General features: G+C 36.6%; 1 protein-coding gene across 4 annotated transcripts in view; it reads right to left on the reverse strand.

Annotated features, from left to right (window-relative positions):
• Window positions 1-18,121, reverse strand: part of WDPCP (WD repeat containing planar cell polarity effector) — a 331,941-nt gene that overhangs the window by 206,194 nt on the left and 107,626 nt on the right. For all 4 annotated transcript variants that reach the window (XR_008391976.1, XM_053666942.1, XM_053666943.1 and 1 more), the window contains exons 4-6: window positions 17,532-17,576; window positions 15,920-15,990; window positions 15,605-15,664 (exon numbers count right to left, since the gene is read on the reverse strand). Coding sequence is in view for 3 of the 4 variants with exons in the window: in XM_053666942.1 (XP_053522917.1) it covers window positions 15,605-15,664; window positions 15,920-15,990; window positions 17,532-17,576 (176 nt within the window). In the remaining variant the exon portion in view is untranslated. The remainder of the gene's footprint in view (window positions 1-15,604; window positions 15,665-15,919; window positions 15,991-17,531; window positions 17,577-18,121) is intronic.

Consider the following 18,121-nt stretch of genomic DNA (forward strand, 5'->3'; position numbering starts at 1 on the left):
GAAGAGTGATAACATATTTTCTGTAATTTATTCTTTCATTCAGTAAACATTTATTGGGTATAGAGGGAAACCATGCCTGACTAATCCATTAAAGTACAGAGACAAAATTGAATGTAGCTAAGACAAGGATAAAAAATTTAATTGACTCACTATAGGGAACTGACTTAAGAGCAGGAAACAAAAGAATAAAACATAAACACTTTTTTTTCTGTATAGAGAAACCTAATGTAATTTTAAATGCAGCATATATAATAATATACTCTGTATTTAGTACACACATAACTTACATAATTATATGTATTTAATATTTATGTAATTATTATACATATAATTATATAAAAGTGATCATCCCTAAAAATATTCATAATCATGGTCAAGTTCACAAAGATAAATCATATATTTGCCAGTAGTTTAAAAGATCTAAATGGATAAAACCAGTGGCAGGAAGTGAACAAGAAGACATTCCAGGCAACACATTACCTTTGTACAAAATTTCATAATTTACAGAGAACTTTATATGCACTTTCTCTATTATGAATGTGCAATGCCCACACAATTCTGAAACATAATAAGTACATTAATTATAAAAGCTGTAGTAACAAGGTTAATCCTCACACTAATTCACAATCAGGAGGGTAAAGCAACTAACCAAAGGTCTCATAATCAGTGGGAAAGTAGATTAAGACAGGAAAAATCCTATATTCTTTCTATGTGTTGCTGGGGAATTAGTATCAGTAACTCCACAGTCAACTTCCATGCAATAACTCACCTAGTTTTCCTCTCTTTAGCTCTTACTGTACTCTACCAGAGGTGTCCTACCTGCAGCCCACGAGCCACATGTGTCCTAGGGTGGCTATGAATGCAGCCCAGCACAAAATCGTAAATTTACTTAAAACATTATGAGATTTTTTGTTATCACATGTCACAATGTATTTAATGTGTGGCCCAAGACAACTCTTCTTCTTCCAGAGTGGCCCAGAGATGCCAAAAGGCTGGACACCCTAGAAGGAGATTGGTTTGGAGTCTAAAGCAATCTTCCACTAAACCAGTAGTTCTGAACTTGGAGAGAATTTGGCCTCCAGGGGACATCTGACATATCTGGAGACACTGTGATTGTCACAACCTTTATATGTAGCCACCTCCACAGAGGCTCACCTAAGAGAGTGCTTATAAGTTGCTGTGGAAGCAACGGTGTTTTCCACATCTCCATCAATCAGATTTAGGAACTCCTCAAATTCTAATGAACACTTTTCTCAGATATAGACCAGGTAATGGATGAGGACCTGGTCAGATATCTCAAATGAAGTGGTGGTGGGCAGTACACAGTTAAGATCAACACCCTGGAAGACTTCCACCAACATGGAGGCATAGGTGGAAACACTTTGCTTCCTCGCACAACCAGATCTAAAAACAACAAAGTTTTAACAACAATAAATGCAACCAGATCACAGAAAATAGAACAATACAGAGTCTGAAAACAACAAACTGCTCAGCTAAACCAGTGAGAGGGGTCAGCAGTGAAGTGGGTGGAGCAAAAACAATCCCCCAACCCGGGCGGCGGCGCAAGCAGCCGAGGGCGCGGTTCCCAGGTGTGGGGTAGCTATGAGAAGTCCCCACGCAGCTGGCTGTCTGAGGTAGCACATTTGCATGTGGATAAACCAGTGAAGAGACGTGCATTGAGACAGACCTCGCAGGCCCTGGCACAAGGCGGTGGGCTTGCACATTTGCGCTCAGATAAACAGGCGGGGGCAAGGAGTGAGGAGGACTGGGCCAGCAGAGAGGACCACCACTGCTCCCTCTCTGACCCCGCCCCCACATACAGCATCACAAACCAGCGACCTGGGTGGCCCCGCCCTGGTGAACATATAAGGCACCTCTCCTCATATGTAACAGGCACAAACAGATCAAAACATGGCTCAAGAACAACTCAGAGCCCCAGAGCCCATAAATCTAAGTGATAAAGAAATAGCCAAACTTTTAGATGCACAGTTCAAAACACTGGTGATCAAGATGATCACAGAACTGGTTGATTTTAGCCACAAATTAGAGGAACGTATGAACGCGAAACTAATTGAAATGAAGGGAAATGCACAGGGCACCAATAGCAATGGGAAGAAACTGAGACTCAAATCAAGGGAGCAGACCAGAAGGAAGGAAAAAATAGCCAAACAGAAAAATATGAAGAAACAAGAATTCCAAAAAATGAGGAGAGGCTTAGGAACCTCCAGGACATCTTTAAACGCTCCAACATCCGAATTATAGGGGTACCAGAAGGGAAAGAGAAACAGTCACGAGTGGAAACCTTATTTGAACAAATCATAAAGGAGAACTTCCCCAATCTGGCAAAGGAAATAGACTTCCAGGAAATCCAGGAAGCTCAGAGAGTCCCAAAGAAGTTGGACCCAAGAAGGAACACACCAAGGCACATCATCATTACATTAGCCAAGATTAAAATGAAGGGGAGAATCCTAGAAGCAGCAAGAGATAAGGGGACAGTCACCTACAAAGGAGTGCCCATCAGACTGTCAGCTGATTTCTCAAAAGAGACCTTACAGGCAAGAAGGGGCTGGAAAGAAGTATTCCAAGTCATAAAATCCAAAGACCTACTACATCCAAGATTGATATATCCAGCAAAGCTTTCATTTAAAATGGAAGGACAGTTAAAGTGCTTCCCAGATAAGATCAAATTCAAGGAGTTCATCATCACCAAGCCCTTATTATATGAAATGTTAAAGGGACTTACCTAAGAAAAAGAAGATAAAAAATAGGAACAGTGAAAGGACAGCAAACTCACAGTTATTAACAACCACACCTAAAACAAAAGCAAATTAAGAGGACAGCTAGATCAGAAACAGAACCATACAAATGAAGATCACGTGGAGGGTTAGCCACAGGGAAGTGGGAGAAGGAGAAGCGGGGAGAAGGTACAGAGAATAAGTAGCATAGGCAGTAGATAGAAAATAGACAGGGGGGAGGGTAAGAATAGTAAGGGAAATATAGAATCTAAAGAACTTGAGACACATGTTCATGAACTAAAGGAGGGGGAATGCTGGGGGAGGGGTGTGCAGGGTAGAGGGAAATTAAGGGAGGACTAGAACAACTGTAATGGCATAATCAATAAAATAAAAAATAAAAATAAATAAATAAATATTTTTTAAAAAAACCACCCTGGAGGAAGCCTGTTCCCCATGTCTTTTACCTTGTTCAGGATTATGGCTCTGATAACTAATGCCAGTTGTCAAGAGAGAAGGAGCCCCAGGACAGGCAGGGGTCTACGGTAGCTTAATAGAAATATCCTATAAAAACACCTCTTTGCTTTCTTTCCAATTCTCAGCTCACCAATGAGCCTTATCTTTAACTTAGTCTCTTGAATAATTAATTCATCCATCAGTTGAGAATGCCCCGAGCAAATAAGTGGGGTCTGTCATGCCAAATATATCTCACACTGCAAATCAGTAAACTACCATGAGGTTAATAAATCAGTTGCTTGTGAGTTTAGTTACTGTGACTGTTGTTAGTACAAGAAAACAAATGAAGATAACATAAAAGACAGATAAAGTTTAAGTAACCAGAAATTTTCTGCCCAAATCCATAATACACTACTGAAGTGGGGAGGAAATTTTTAAAAGCTGCAGACCTATATGAACAGTATCATCCCATTTTATTAGGGAAAAAGCAGATTTGGTATGTGTACATACAAGGTCTGTCCAGAAGGCATCCAGGTATGTAATACGAAAAACAGACATTTACTGAAAAAGATACTAGATACAAGAAACACTGTACATGGGATGATGATACCTCAGTCCCCTTCAAAGTAGGCACCTTGGCATTTCATACAATTCTCCCAGTCACCATCAGCTGCCACATCATATTTTCCTGAATCTCATCGACTGTCTGAAATCTCTCCTCCATTAAAGCTGATGTTAGTTTGGGGAAAAGCTGTAAGTCACAGGGCGCCAAATTTGTGCTGTAGTGGGGCTGAGTCACCCAGGTGATTTGATGTTTTGCCAAAAAACTCAGCATGAGACATGATGCATGAGCAGGCACATTGTCATGATGAAGCTGCCAATCACCAGTTGCCCATAGTTGTGGCCTTCTGAATCATCCAAATAGTTTCCAGGGAGAAATGTTCAAAGCTAATGCAAAATTTGATGCAGATTCATTGCTCTACTTGGTCAGTCATTTTGAATATGATGGCCACACAGTACACATGCTCACTCAATGGCATCTACTGCCACCACTGACTAGTACAGTGAAGTCATCACTGTTCACAAATGTGCATTCCAGTCCTCTCCTTGGCTGCCAGATTATGTTGATGTTATGCAAACCATTCTTGGTATATTAAAAATGGGTAGACTTTTTCCAGACAGACTTTGTGTTTAATAACTGCTTTTCATCTCACAGTCACTTAAGTAGTGCATTTGCTAACCTAATAGTTTTATTTTTTTTAACTTTAGGGTATAAATTACAATTTGGCAAAAGCACTTGATGTGTTTTCTCTATCAGCTACACTGGCATATATAACATAATACACTCAAATATGAATGTAAAGTTTCTGAGCTCTCACACCCAACCTTAGATGCTTTTAGTTTATAAATACATTTCTAACTGGCTCATTCCAACTTGTGCCTATAATACAAAGTTCTAAATTTGAAATGTAATGGGTTTTTTTTTTGTCTAAAAATTCTCTGTAAGTATTCAAATATAATGCATTAAAAGTCTTTTCATTAGCTAGCTATAGAAGTAACTACTTTCCGTTTAAAAAACATAAATGTTTGGCATGTGTTTGTTTCTACTGTGTAAAAGATATATTAAAATCAACACAAAAGGAACTAGATTATTGAGATTTGAATTCATTTAGCTTTACACATATTTACTATTAACTATAACTGAATATATGAAGGAAATTCATAGTTCTATGCTGGCTTCCTCTGGGACAAAAATTCCTTGAAGTTTCCAAAATATTAGTAGGCAGGAATGCCAAGGGTGGAGGTGGGGAATTATGAATATCTTTAAAGAAATATTTTTAAATAAAAGCAATTAATAAAAAAGAAGAAAGAGTCACTTATAAAAAGAGTAGGAGGGAAATGCTGATTGATGACACAAAGACAGACTATTATAAAGAAAATTAAATTTTTCTTTGTTCCAAAATTGGGTTCATTTCTTGCTGTATTTTTAAGAGTAAATAATTAATGCATCAAAGAATTACCATAGGTCATCACGATACAATATAAATTCTATTTTTCCTGGAAAGGCATGAGTTTTTTTGCCTGAGAAAGAGTAATTACCAGGGCATGGTATTAAACCTCCTAGCTGAACATGAAGATTACTCAGGTACAATGTTATAAATGTAGAAACATACAGATACACATTCTTATTTTTAATATAAATTTTTGTGAGTGTGATGGCCATGGACACATACCACTCAGAACTCCTTCAGGAGGAATGGAAGCTGGGAACATAGTTGACTGACAAAGGCCACAGTTTCCCCTGGGGGCTACTAGCCAATGACTGAACATAGTCGGGAATTAGTCCTATGGAGACTCCTCTAATGGGCAAATTTAGCCTAGGGACTCCTTATTCGGCCTGGCTGAAACTTCTTCAGCCCCATACTGCAGCTTGAGGCTCTTTACAGTCAATCCTTTTCTTCTCCTTTCACGGGGTTCAAACCAGCATCTCAGTCAAACAGCTCTTCCCACCTATTCCTGTTCCCTCCTCCACTCTTTTTCACATCTCCCCCTTAAGTCCCTTGCATTCCTAGTACCATCTTGACGTCTGTTTCTCAGAAGCACTCTGAGAATGTTTTAAAATATTTCAATGAAAGAAATACATATAAATTGTTAAAATATTAGAGAATACTTGAAATCACTGTGTACTGCCTTATCCCACCACAACCTCTCATCTCACTTGCAAATGTCACCATTTTCAAGTTTTAGTAGTTTCTTCTAATTCTACCACATTTCTAAATATGTGTGTCACCAAGAACTGCATTCAGGTGCATGCAACAGAGACCTCAAAAAAATCATTACTGAACAAAATGGGGGTTTGTTTTTCCTAGGAGAACAAGAAGTCTGGAGTTTGGCAGTGCTTGGCTGATAAGACATCTCCATGATATCACCAGGTACTAGGGACCTACTCCCCATCCCCTCCCCCCTTTAAAAAATTATTTATTTATTGGGAAGGGAAGGGAGAAGGGAAGGGAGAGGGGAAGGGGGAGGGGGAGGGGGAGGGGAGGGGAGGGGAGGGGAGGGAAAAAAGAGAGGGAGAGAAATACCAATGTATGGTTGCTTCTCATGTGTCCCCTGCTGGGAACTGGCCCCTGCTAGGAACTGGCCCCTGCTAGGAACTGGCCCCTGCTAGGAACTGGCCTGCAACCCAGGCATGTGCCCTGACTGGGAATCAAACTGTGATCTTTTCGTTCACAGGCCTGCACTCAATCCACTGAGCTACACCAGCCAGGCTCCCTCCCCCTTTTTTAAGTGGCTTTTTGTCACTTAAGAAGTGACATTACTCCAGCAATTAATTATCACTGTTCCTGCAACAATTTTTCCCTTACTGGATCACATCTATTTGCATACCAACAGAAATAAACGTTATTTGTCCCATCTAAAAAAAAATTATAACCTCTTATGACCCCATCTCTCCTTCCCTATATCTCCACTTTCCTTTATAACATAACCCTTATGCTGTAAACCCCTCTGCTCTCTCCTCCCATTATCTCTTAAATGCATTCCAATTGGGCTTCTGCCCACACCATCAACCAAAATTGCTCTCATCCAGGTCACCCATCACCTCTGTCACTCTACCCAATCAATGGTCAATCTCAGACATCTTGTTACCGGTATCTTACGTACCAGTTAAACCCGACTTTCTTCTTGAATCTTAATCTCCTGGACACCACATTGCCTTCAGTGTGTTCTACCTCTGGATCTTACTCAGTTTCTTTTCTCCATCTCTCCAATCCCCAAATGCTGGAGGACCCCAGGGATCAGCCCTCCAGCCTCCTCTAGATCTCTATCTATACTCCCTAGGTGATGTTCAGCAATCTCTTAGCTTTGATGTCATCTGCATGGTTTTCTACCCAATTTACCTCTCTAGCCGAGACCTCTAAACCATAGATTCCTATCACCAAAGCTCTATTGGAATGTCTAATAGGTATTTCAAACACTGATGTCCAAAACTGAGCTCCTAATGTGTCCTCCAAATGTCTTTTCTCAATCTTCCCCTTCTCAGTGAATGGTAAATCTAGTTGCCCAGAAACTTCTTCTACACCCAACATTTGATCCATCAGCAAAATCCAATGGCTCAAAAAATATACTCAGAATTTGGCTACTGCACAACCACTTAACCCCTCCCATAAGTCAAAGCCACCATTATGAATCCACTGAACTATGGAAACCACCTTTAACTGATCTCCCTAACTTGATTTTGTTCCCTGAATCTGTTCCTATCACAATAGCCAGGTTGAACCAATTAAAAAGTAAATCAAGATCAAGTTCCTCCTCTGCTCAAAATTTTTCAAAGCTTTCCCATCACACTTAAGGATCAAAGGCAAGTCCTTACAAAAGCCTAGAAGGTCTTATATAACTAGTATCTTTCTCTGGTCTCAATCCCTACTACTCTTCTGCTTGCCCCTTCTACTCCAATTATATTGACTCTGCTGTTCTGCAAACACACCAACTATACTCCCATCTCTGGGCCTTTGCACCTGCTGGTCTTCTACCCCAAACCCTGTTCTACAGATATCTTCCATGGCTGGCTCCTTCATGTCTTAATCACATAATATTTCAGTGAGGCCTTTCCTGGTCACCATATATCAGGCCCATCGTGCCCACCATCCCCCAAATACTTTCTATCTTTCTTGCTTTCTTTTTCTCCAATAGTTTTCATTTTCTTACATACTCTAAATTTTACTTATCAATCTTCCTCTGGTATTCCCTATCAAAACAAAGATGTTTTATCCACTGGTATCCCCAACAACTACGAATACTATCTGGAAAATTGTAGCACTAAAATCTATATAGGCCTTGAGTCAAACACGGGTTCATATATATATATCAGGCCTATGTCAGATCCAGACTTGAAGAAAGCACAGAGCAGATTCTGAAAAGGCGCATGTCAGGTGAGTATGCCCCTTTAATAAACTTGTAAGTCCTACGAGTCACCTCTGCTTACTTTGGCCAGAATTGCTTCATATGGCCACCTCCAGCTTCAAGAGAAACAGGAAAGCTGATTACTTTAAATTGGTGATATTGCCACTCTGAACATCACGGTCTGTTCCTAAAGAAAGGCAGAAATTGGGCAAGCAACTAGCAATGTCTTCCATATATGCTATCTCTTGATTTAGTTATTACTTACTGATTTCCTATTTTCACAAATCAAGATTTAATTCTTATGTATTTTATTATCTCATTATTAAAATAACAGTGATTAATAATAGTAATTATCATTAATTCTCCTATATCAGATCAGATATATGATCCATCATTTCCTTTTCTTCCCTACCTCCAAACTCCCTAGAACCTTCTGTACCCTGCTCCAATTTAGACTAGCTGCATTCTAGACCTAAGGCATAGTAATTGTTCTAAGATTTCTCTTCCATACTATATAGGATCCTTTGTGTTTCCTAGATCCTAAGAATCTCTGTTGCTTTAAGCCAGTATATCTTCCAATAACTTCCTGAGAAAAGTACATGGTAGGTAAATTTTTTCTGAGCAAACAAGTCTGACAATGTCCTTATTTGAACAACAGATTAGAAATCTGCATAAAGATTTCTAGGCTAAAAATCACTTCCCTTCAGAATTTTGCAGGCATCATTCCATAGTCTTCTAACTACTTGCTACTGAGAAGTCTGATTTCTATACCTTTTCATGTATCTTGTTTTTCTTTTTTACTCTGAAACCTTTAAGATGTTCTCTTAATCTTTGGTTTTCTAAAATTCACAAAATAAGCTTTGATATTTATCTTTTTTCAATCATCGGATCTTTTCAAATTGGAAACAAGCATCCTCCAGTTCTGAAAAAAATTTTTTTGCTGCCCTTCTGTTTTCTCTAATTAGTTAAGATATTAGATCTTCTGGTCTGAAACTCTAATTTTCTTATCTTCTACCAACTATGTTCACTACTATGTCTTTTTGTGACTCTGTTCTGCACTATAGGGATGTTTCAACTTTATTTTTCAAGTCTTCTGTTAATTTTTCTGTTTGTGCTGTCACACTCACAATTTCCAAGAGCTCCTTTCCTTTCCCCTGATTACTCTTTTAAAAAATAGCATTCCTTCCTCTTTCAAGGATGCAACAGCTACTTATTTCTCTGTGGGGGGCAATTTTAAATCCTTTTATTTAAATTATTTCATTGTCCCTGATTCTTTTTTTCAATTTGTTTTATCCTCAATTCATAGATCTCAGATTTATAGATAGAGAATAACCTCAAAAGTATTCTAATCTCTGGTTCTATTTGTTTTTAATTATATTTTATTGATTATGCTATTACAGTTGTCCCGATTTTTCCCCTTTGCCCTCCTCTGTCCAGTACCCCCATTCCCTCCAGCAATCCCCACCCCCTTAGTTCATGTCCATGGATCATGCATATAAATTCTTTGGCTTCTCCATTTCCTATACTGTTCTTAACAGCCCCCCCCCCATCTATTTTGTACCTACCAATTATGCTTCTTATTCCCTGTACCTTTTCTCCCATTCTCCCTTCTCCCTTCTCCCTTCTCCCCCCTCCCAGCTGATAACCCTCCATGTGGTCTCCATTTCTATGATTCTGTTCAGGTTCTAGTTGTTTACTAAGTTTGTCTCTGTGTTTTAGATTCAGTTGCTGATAGTTGTGAGCTTTTTGTCATTTTACTGTTCATAGTTTTGATCTTCTTTCTCTTACTTAAGTTCTTTTAACGTTTCATATAATAAGGGCTTGGTGGTGATGAACTCTACCTAGTTTGGGAAGCATTTTATCTGCCCTTCAGTTCTAAATGATAGCTTTGCTGAATAGAGTATGGTAATCTAAGATGTAGGTCCTTACTTTTCATCATTTTGAATATTTCTTGCCAGTCCCTTCTTATCTATAAAGTTTTTTCCAGAAATTAGCTGACAGTCTTATGGGAATTCCTTTGTAGGTAACACTCTTCTTTTCTCTTGCTGCTTTTAAGATTCTCTCTTTAAGCTTTGGCAATTTAATTATGATGTATCTTCATGTTGCCCTCTTTGGGTCTAACTTGTTTGGGACTCTCTGCACTTCCCGAACTTGTATGTCTATTTCTTTTGCTATATTAGGGAAGTTTTCTTTCATTATTTTTTCAAGTAAGTTTTCAATTTCTTGCTTTTCCTCTTCTACTTCTGGTATCCCTATGATTCAGATGTAGGTACATTTGGAGATGTTCCAGAATCTCCTTATTCTCTCCCTGGTTTTTTTTTTTCTTAATTCTTGTTTCTTCATTCTATACTGGTTGAGTATTTCTTTTTGCAGCTCCAAATCATTGATTTGAACCCCAGCTTCCTTCCCTTCATTGCTGGTTTCCTGTAGATTTTTCTTTATGTCACTTAGGGTAGCCTTCATTTTTTCTCTTATGCATTTGCTGTACTCAATGAGATCTCCAAGCATCCTTATCTCCAGTGTTTTGAACTCTGCATCTGATGGTTGGCTATCTCCATTTCGCTTAGTTCTTTTTCTGGAGTTTTGATCTGTTCTTTCACTTGGGCCATATTTTTTTTGCCTTCAATTTGGGAGCCTCCCTGTGTTTGTTTCTATGTATTGGATAGAGCTGCTTTGACTCTGTCTTGGCACACTTGTTACATTGTAAAGGATGGAAGCCTTAGGTATTTGCTAGGGTGGGACAACCTGCTTCACTGATCTGTGGTGCTGTATATGGGAGAGGCGTCTGAGAGGGAATAATGCTGCTTACTCAGCTCTTGCCCCATTTCTAGTTACTTCTCCCATTTCCCAGATGCAACTAGTGCCCTTTTAGCTGCTGCCCTGGTACCAAATCCCAGAGTGGGTGGGTTTGCCTACATTCTAGAGCCATGTGGTTGCTTTAAACAGACTCTCCTGAGAGACTGGCAGTTTCTTCTGCTACCCCAATCCCCACTCGTTTTTACAGTCAGAAATTATAAGGCTTGATTTTCCCAGTGCTGGAACCATGGACTGCGTGGTCTGGCCTGGGGCTGGGATGGCTAGCTCCCCAGGTGTCCCGCTCAGTTTTTATCCATAACAGGTGAATATGAGACCACTTGTTCTGGGGGTCACTGCTACCACTGCCTTGCTGCCACCATCTTGCAGCCACCACACCACATCCCCTACATCCCTGCTCCCATCTCTGCCCCTCCTACCCATCTGGATGAATATTTCTTCTTTAAATCCTTGGTTGTCAGACTTCCATACCGGTCTATTTTCTGGCAACTTTGGTTGTATTTTGTTTTGAGATTAGCTGTGATCCTTCTTATGGTTGTGTGAGGAAGTGACGAGTGTCTATCTACACCTCCATCTTGGCCAGAAGTCCTCTCTGGTTATACTTAAAAGTGAGTCTCTGAAAAATTGACTGGGAGCTTGGTGTGCATCAGCAGGTCTGTTAGCTTGGGCTTCCTGTACAGAAGTTGATCAGCACATCTACCTTCTCAAAGGGAAATACCAAATATATCAATATCTATAGGCTTTGCTCTGAAGGGAGTAATTTTGTTTTCAGAGAAGTGTCCTCTCAACAAGTTACATAGAAACATAAGCCTCGCTGCTGAATTGAGGAAGGAGAAAGATCTCACCATGGTAGATACAGACTCTCACTTAATCCCTTTATTTTCAGTCTAACTGCCTAACCTCTACTCTATACTGAACTTATTTTCCAGTCCAGAAAACCTCTAGTTTGGTGTTTAAAGAAAATATTATCCCATATCAATTGTTCTTTACACAAACTGCCTCTGGTTTTCATGTTTTATGCTACATCCTATTGCCAGACTAATCTCTACACTACACTCTTACTCTCTTTTTACTCATTAATGTCCTAGTGATTGCATTCGTTTGTTTTCCTTGACTAGATCTGCTGGGGACTCAACTCACACCTTATACTTCCTTAGTACTTCCCACAACAATAGCAGTCAATGAAGTCTGTGTAAACAGTTTTGTATAAATAACATAAAATTAATAATAATTATAACTTTAAAACCACATTTGTCAATTATTATTTTATAAGGAAATCAAATGGATTTTCACACAATTTGACGAAGGAAGGACCAGGTAATGATGCTATCCATTCTACAACTGAGAAGGTTATGATAAAAGGTTTCATAGGGTCACAATTTATCTGTGACAGGCTTTGAAAATAACTTACATTTTTACATAGCCTTTTAAGTAATTTACTACAAGAATTAAAAAATATATATATCTTTTCCTGGCATTTTAAACTTGTACCTGGAAACATAAAATTGTTATAAAAAGGAAATCAGAGTACAGCTGACTCTATTATGTACATTTATGGTTAAATATACGTATACAATTCAAATAATTTATTCTAAAATCAATACAGGTGAGGTTACAGCTGTCTTAATGATAACATTGCTTTTTAACTATCTGCAAATATGGATGTGACTTAAAGTGGTATAAATTTAATAATGTCATAATGCTGAAACTATTATTCCCTGAGAATAATTTGTTAAATGTTTTAAGAAATTCAAAGCAGGAAATTATTAAATGCTTTTTCATAATAAAATCATGATAGGAGGCTAAAAAACAATTAGAAATATATTTGATTACCAGTAAAACTAAACTTTAAATTACATTTCACACTTTTAAATTAGGATTAGGCATAGTCTAAAATACCAACTTCAAAACACAATTTTCATTCAAAACATATGTATAGATAAAAATCTTCAGGGGTGTCCAACTTGTGGCCCATAGGCCACATGCGCCCACCACAAAATCATAAATTTACTTAAAATCTTTTCTTTGTTCATAAGTTTTCATTAGTGTTTATGTGTTTAATGTGTGGCCCAAGACAACAATTCTTCCAGTGTGAACTAGAGATGCTAAAAGGTTGGATACCCCTGTCTGGAATGTTCCAAATTCATAAGTGGAGAGAATTATTTTTAAAGTATTACAATTTATAGGTCATTAAGTTAACAACATGAGCTAAATCTGGTAATGATGACAACCTATAAAACTCATTATTCAACAGAGGGAAAAATCTAAGCTCAGACTGCATATTCTAAAATCCTTTATGTTGCTGCAGTTGCCTTCCTGATTTCTAAACCACTGACTTTCTGGAGAAATAAGGATGCCTCAAGAAGAAGACATCAATACAAATTCCATAAATCCTAAATTTGCCATGGCTCCAGTGGCAAGGGTTGGAGGGAGATAATAGATTTATATTAGTTTAGGAAGAGCCACAATCAAAGACTGAGGTTCAACTAAGCACCAATACTGAGAAACTTTTTGCACTCCTTTTGTAAAGGATAAAGAACATTATATTATGGTTAACTGGTACCATTTTAGGGCTAAATATATGAGGGAAATTACTAATAGAAATTTAGGCACATGTATTTTTAGAGCCACCATGCTGAGTGATACACAAAAGAGAAACCCTAAGAGAGCTTTGTGGAAGTGGTTTACTAATTTTGCAACTCAGAAAGGGTTAAGGGAATGCTTCTAAACATTTAGCTTGTGCACCAATTTTTAATTTACTGTGACATTAGAGATGTCTGTAGGAAAAGACATATACACATATTTTTAGAAGACCTAGTTAACAGTCCTGTCTAGAAACTGAGGAAGTAGATGAATCATGTTAAGTGGTGTCTCAAAGGCCCTAAGATGTGGGGACTAACCTGGACCTGTGGGCAAGCTGGAGGTAGAGTTAGCTTGTTAAAATATATCCCATCAAAAATGTGCTGGCAGTAAAAGATCTATTTTAGGACTATCTTATCAATCATAGAAATAAAGCACAAAATATGAAAATATAAAAAATGCTAAGTTCCACTGGAAATTAAAAGCAGACTCATTTGTATAACAGCCTAAGAAAACAGTATTGTCAGGTCACTGTAAATTACCAAAGTAATTCTGTATATATTTTATCATGTAAATTCCTTTTTTGTGTTGAATTAACTCACTAGTGAGGGACATTCCTGTCCTTACTCCCTCACATATACATACACACAAACTTGCTCATTAAATTAAAGTGCAATAAAGTCTACTTAAAACAGATTGCCTTTTGGGGTGCTCCACTGCATATTTTAAGATGCCTGACATGTTCCAACTTACCCAGTGTGATCGTGAGGGTGGAGGCTATGAGACACACCTCATACTATAGGTGGTAGGCATGCCCGCCAGTCAAATAATTCTGTGCCTGCTTTTAGGGTGAGTAATGGTATTGAGAAGTACAATTTGAGTTACACTAACTTTAAAACTTTCTGGAGCAAATACGGATTCAAGTTTTAAAGTCTGATTATAACTTTCATGAAAACAAATTATGAATTTTTAAATAATGCCATTCTCTTAAATAGTATCCTAAGCTATATTTAAGAAGTATTATGGTTCTGAAAATATTAAGCAGTCTCTGGAAAGTAATAATTTATGACAGTTGAGGAGGAAACTAGTTACCTTCATGAATAAAGGTAGATGAGTTTAAACAAAAAACAAGGAAAAATGAGAGTCCACTAAATGATAGACTTTAAAAAAGTCCCATTATAAACAAGTAAGAATTTAAATAGACACAGGATATTCAATTCCATAAAAGTTATAATTATTAGTAGGACTGATGTGACTTCAATTACATGTATCTATAAAACATGACTAATGATTCCTTCTGTCACAAGCAAGTAAATTTTTCTAGGCAAATAGTATTTTTTAAGTCTATCAGCAAAGCTAAGACATTTGTCCATTATTTTGTGATCAGTGGACACTAATTATTATGATTATGCCCTGAATCTAGTTTCACTCAACAAATAACTCCTTGTCTAGGCCCTGATACTGCTGTGCAATAGAAATTTCTGTGATGGAAATATTCTGTATCTAGGCTGCCCATGTGACTAACATGTGACTACTGAACACTACAAATGTGGGTAGTACAACTGAGGAAATAAAATTTTTACTTTATTTAATTTTAATTAATTTAAATTATATTTAAATGTAGCCATAGGTGACTAGTGGCTACCACATTAAGCAGCACAGCTTAGAATCTTCAAAGAGTAAGAGCAAATGTCTTATTATGTTAGGTCTAACTAAAATGTTTGTTGATTTCCATAAGCATGGAATTCACAAATGTTTGAGTGGTATGCCAAAAAAACCTTTTGTCCTATGGCTTTCTCTTCACTCAAAAATACGATTAAATCTATGCCAGTATATATCTAATACAACATCCAGACAATTCCAAACTAAAAATACCATCTGAAAACATTTTTATTAGTGTTTATAATGTGTCAGTATGACTACTGATTAATGAGGTAGCCTGGTGGCCTATGTCAATCTATCTAATGTTAGTTTTAGAATGACTAGAATTCAAACTATGAAATATCCACTCTTAAAAAGTTTTTGTCCATTACCTATCATAACATAAGAATACCAATTACTGCATAGTTTTCAGCTCCATTGGTTAAACACTGCGAAAGCCCGTCAAACCATTTTACCTGACAGACATATTTGTTCTTCCATTTGCTCAGCACACACTGACTGTTTTGCATCAGCTCCTGAAGGAAACATAAAAAGAGAGAGTGCAGTTGGCTCTACACATTGTTGTTATCAGTTAAAGTGCCTCTGATTTGCAAGCAGAAAAAAAAAATCAGCATGCCACACAAAGATGCAACTGTTTTGAAACTCCTCACTGGACAAAAGCAAAGCTATCATCACCAGGAGAGTTGATCCTTTATGAAAATTAAAGCTGTTGAAAGATGTCTTAAAACAGATTTGTTTGTTGCCATTTTTGAAACTTTTGGAAAAGATACCTCCAGCTCCTTCAGTGAGTCTCTAAGTTTTTCTGGGCGTCTGTTTTTGAGAGTCCACGGATAATCTCGTGCTGGCAAATAAAACATGTACTACAGTTAGTTAAACATGACTTAAAAAGGAAACTCTTCTTAGTAGTGTGCCTAAGGAAGATTAAAATAAAACACCTCTTTAATTGAGAGGAAGTGGACTTCATTTCCATCATCAAATGACAGCATTTTGAAAGACTTTGTCATTGAAACAGAATTTTTACCACAAAACAATCTCCCTGATCATAATTTTATGATGACAACCAACAAGTCTCAGAGAATCCCTGGGAGAGTTTCCTAGGCCTGTGAACCTAGTATTTAAAGGTAAATGATCCACTCTATAATAAAAAATAACGTTCTCATATAAATAATTAAATGTTCAATCCAAAAAAATTCCAAAATTCACAAGTAGCCTTCTCAGACCTGAAAATTCCTAATGAGTAAATATAGTGAGAAAAGAAGTAAAATACAAAAAATGAAACACAGAAAAATAAACTTTAAATTAAATAATACAGTATTATCACATATTAAGACTAAAGAAAAAATTTGTGAAAATCCAAGTTTTAATAAGTTATACACTAATAGTGCTCCTTTTTCTATGTAAAATAATGCTCTTTAAAATCTACATCACAATTCAATACTGATAAACTCTGTTGTGCTTTAAATACATTTAATTAAAAATAAAATTATTTAGTAGAGTCTCAACATCAGCTTGTCAAACTAGTTTTGTTTAAAAAATTAACAAAACATTAAATTGATTATAATATCTTTCATCACAAATCTTTGAATTCACCTAAATAATAATTTAAATGAGTTCTATATATGTGTGTATGTGTTTGTTTTCTGTGTGTATACATATAATATATAGCATTAATATATAGACATTAAAATTCTACAGCATAATTGTTATACATCTTACTTCAGCAAATTAATTTTATTTTATAAACATAATTTATGACCTATAGATCATATGTATAAATTTTAAAATCAACATTACTACTACTAATACATCATTTAAAAATATGAAATGTTAGCTTGACCATATAAAACGAGAACAAGTAGGATTTTTTAGCTCTACCTATATTCTAAATAAAACATAAATTATATTTAAGCCATTAGAATCATATTACATTGTAGTAATATCACATTAACATATTTATATATTTTAGAACAGAAGACTAAAGAGAATAAAATGCTAATACTGATCATTACAAATCTTATTTTCTTAAAATGGGTAAAACAATGATTTAGTCATAGGACAAATAATAAAATGTTATCAGAATTTAAGCATGATATACTTATTGTAAATACATTAAATAATATACATATTCACTAAGAAAGTTTATGTTTACATAAGCATATAAAAACTAAGAGATTTCAACAGTCTAAATTAGAAGTGCCTAACAAATACGATTCTTATAAGTATATATACCTAAAAAATGAAAATTAATAATTATAAAAATTTTAGAAGAAATAAGATTTCTTACTTGTGCAGAAAGCTTAAAATATTTTTAAAACTGAATCTTTAAGGCTATTAAAATTTCAGTTTTATAATGATTCTGTAAAATATATAAAGTAAGCTTACATTCTGCCAGTTTCTGCTTTTCTTCTAAGTTACCATGCTCTGTTGCTGACATTGTGGTAGAGAGTTGGAAAGAAGGAAAAAAAGTAGAAATTATTTTTATTATAATATTTTATATACACATATATGATTATTATACACATCACTGAGATTAATAAATTATGCTAAACCTTTTAAAAGGCAATTGAAAAAAGGCCACAATTTGGATGTTTTAATTTCACAGAGTTATTTCCTAAATTTGCAGTGAAAAGGCTTATGTAGCCCAACAGGTGGGCCAATATCCTCCTGAGCTTGCGGTCTCATCAGATATGGAAGGGACCTGCAATTGAGCCCAGAACAGAAGCTGTTTCAGTCTGTCATCAGAACCATGAAGTCAGCCTATGAACCACCAAGCTAAGCACACAAGATGCCCACACAATCCCCACTTCAACAGAGACCAAAACAGGAAGTAACTCTAGCTAGAAAGACCTTTTGGCCCATCAAAAACTTATGGGATTAACAGGATTAATCAGATAAAGAAAATTGATCATTCACTCAGAAATGCCTATTTCAGATACCAGGTGAGGGTCCAGCACAACCCACGCATTAACAAT

The sequence above is a fragment of the Artibeus jamaicensis genome, unplaced genomic scaffold, assembly GCF_021234435.1.
Source record: "Artibeus jamaicensis isolate MK-2021 breed Jamaican fruit bat unplaced genomic scaffold, CSHL_Jam_final contig_465, whole genome shotgun sequence".
Lineage (NCBI taxonomy): Eukaryota > Metazoa > Chordata > Mammalia > Chiroptera > Phyllostomidae > Artibeus > Artibeus jamaicensis.